The sequence below is a fragment of the Plasmodium cynomolgi genome (genome assembly GCF_000321355.1).
Source record: "Plasmodium cynomolgi strain B DNA, scaffold: 0597, whole genome shotgun sequence".
Classification (NCBI taxonomy): domain Eukaryota; phylum Apicomplexa; class Aconoidasida; order Haemosporida; family Plasmodiidae; genus Plasmodium; species Plasmodium cynomolgi.
This window is the reverse complement of record NW_004192969.1, coordinates 1-1,871: the sequence shown is the minus strand read 5'-3', so window position 1 is coordinate 1,871 and position 1,871 is coordinate 1. Positions and strand designations below refer to the sequence as shown.

The 1,871-nt window shown below is 22.3% G+C and overlaps 1 protein-coding gene across 1 annotated transcript; it reads right to left on the bottom strand.

Annotated features, from left to right (window-relative positions):
- Nucleotides 1-852: 852 nt before the first annotated feature.
- PCYB_004840 (hypothetical protein) lies at nt 853-1,553 on the bottom strand (the record flags this gene model as incomplete). Its single annotated transcript, XM_004227905.1, has 3 exons — nt 853-1,008; nt 1,099-1,300; nt 1,360-1,553. 3 exons carry the CDS (start codon nt 1,551-1,553, stop codon nt 853-855), a joined length of 552 nt encoding a protein of 183 aa, XP_004227953.1.
- Between the last annotated feature and the right edge of the window lie 318 nt (nt 1,554-1,871).

Sequence of the window (1,871 nt, the reverse complement as noted above, 5' to 3'; positions counted from 1 at the left end):
CCTATTTTATAAATTTTAAAAATATATAAAGAAGAACGTATATAACAATAATTATTGATAACACTAAAAAACAAAATTCACTATTTCGATGTTCTCAAGTGTATCCATACTAAGGGAAGTTAAATATCTACCATTATTTGTATAATATGGTACAGATTCATATTCTGTAAGCTTTATAGGATCACCAGGTGTATGTTTATCACGACAAGTACTGAAGCACAAATTTTTTATAAATGGATTATATTCACTAAAAAAGAATGGTAATATTAATCCATGAAAAGGAATAAAAGCCAAAATTATAAGACGAATTACTTACATATTGAATATTTGTTTATTATAAAACATATTTTATTCCGCAAATTTTCTGAAATTTCAAATATATTATTAATTTTATTAAAAACATTATTTTCGTAATAAAAATCCAATTGGGATAAACCATGAACCCTAAACCCTATCTAAATTAATTTTTCTTCTTCATTATATATTTCACACAATAAAAGGAAAGTGCCATAACGTTACGTTGCAAATTAATATGACTATTATGTTTTGGGTTTTGCATAATTATTTCAATTTTTTAATATCTCTATACTATGTTATATATTCCGAAAGTTCAATGCTTTTTATCAGCCATTTGAATGTTATTAATGCATTAATTTTTCATGTTTCTCTTTATTTATATAATGCGCTAAATAGAGTAGAAATATTATAATTGTAATACCAAAATTTTATTTTATGACTTTTTAAATTACATTTTTATGCATATAAAATAATAAGCATAATATATATCAAATTCGACATCACATATTATTTGTAAAACTAATTGTATAACTTAATAATATGCTCATAATCTAACTATATAGAATTATATGCTATACTGCAAAGATGCGCTTCTGGTGTTCTGCTTCTCACTTTTGTATATAATAAATGGGCTTCTTCATTTGTGAAATTACTATATTTCCTTTGGTGTCTTTTTCTTCGAAAGGGAAAACATGATCCGAATGGTCTAAACTATTAAGGGAACAAACAAATTGTAATTTGCAAAAAATAAAAATTACTCAGTATTATTTTATTTAAAATATATATTAAAAATTATTGTACAGTAAACAAGTATATAAATAATGTTATAACCTTATATACAATGAAAAGTAAACTTGATAATACTAATATTGAAATTAAAGGAATTATAATAATAATAGATGTTTTATGATTTTTATATGATGGTAAGAATGACTGTACTCCTTGACATTCAGTAGAAGAAGGATTATTTTCATTATATTTTTTTCTAAAATTCTCTAATTCTCTACAAAAATATTTATTACCAACATTATTACACTTTTCTAGAGATTTCATATATGTAACAACACATTCTTGAGCGCATGTGCATTTTGTATCAGTACAAATTTTATTATTTTGAAAATTATCGAATTTTTCATATATATATAGAATAAAATATTTAGTTCATCATTTAGTATATTTTTAATGTCATTATTGTAAATCGTTTTAATATTTGAAGAATTATGATGCTTGATAAATGAATCTATCAAAATATTCATGATAGTGTCTAATTTTCTTATCTCATTTTTATTATTTTTAATTCATGGTAATGTACCCATAAGTATAAATACATTATTCCTTGTTTTTAACTAGTGATATATCATCATTTAAAATTTTAAATAGTTCATACATTTGTTGCAATTCGACTTAAATGAATAATCAATTTCAGAATATTATCAACCAATTCGTTACAATCAGCCTCATAGTTATTTTGATTTTTATCATGAGGCCTTTCAAATATAAGCTTATATGTATTGAAAAAATAAGAGAAATTATTCTAAAAACAATGGGAAAAAACAGTCATATAAAAATATATT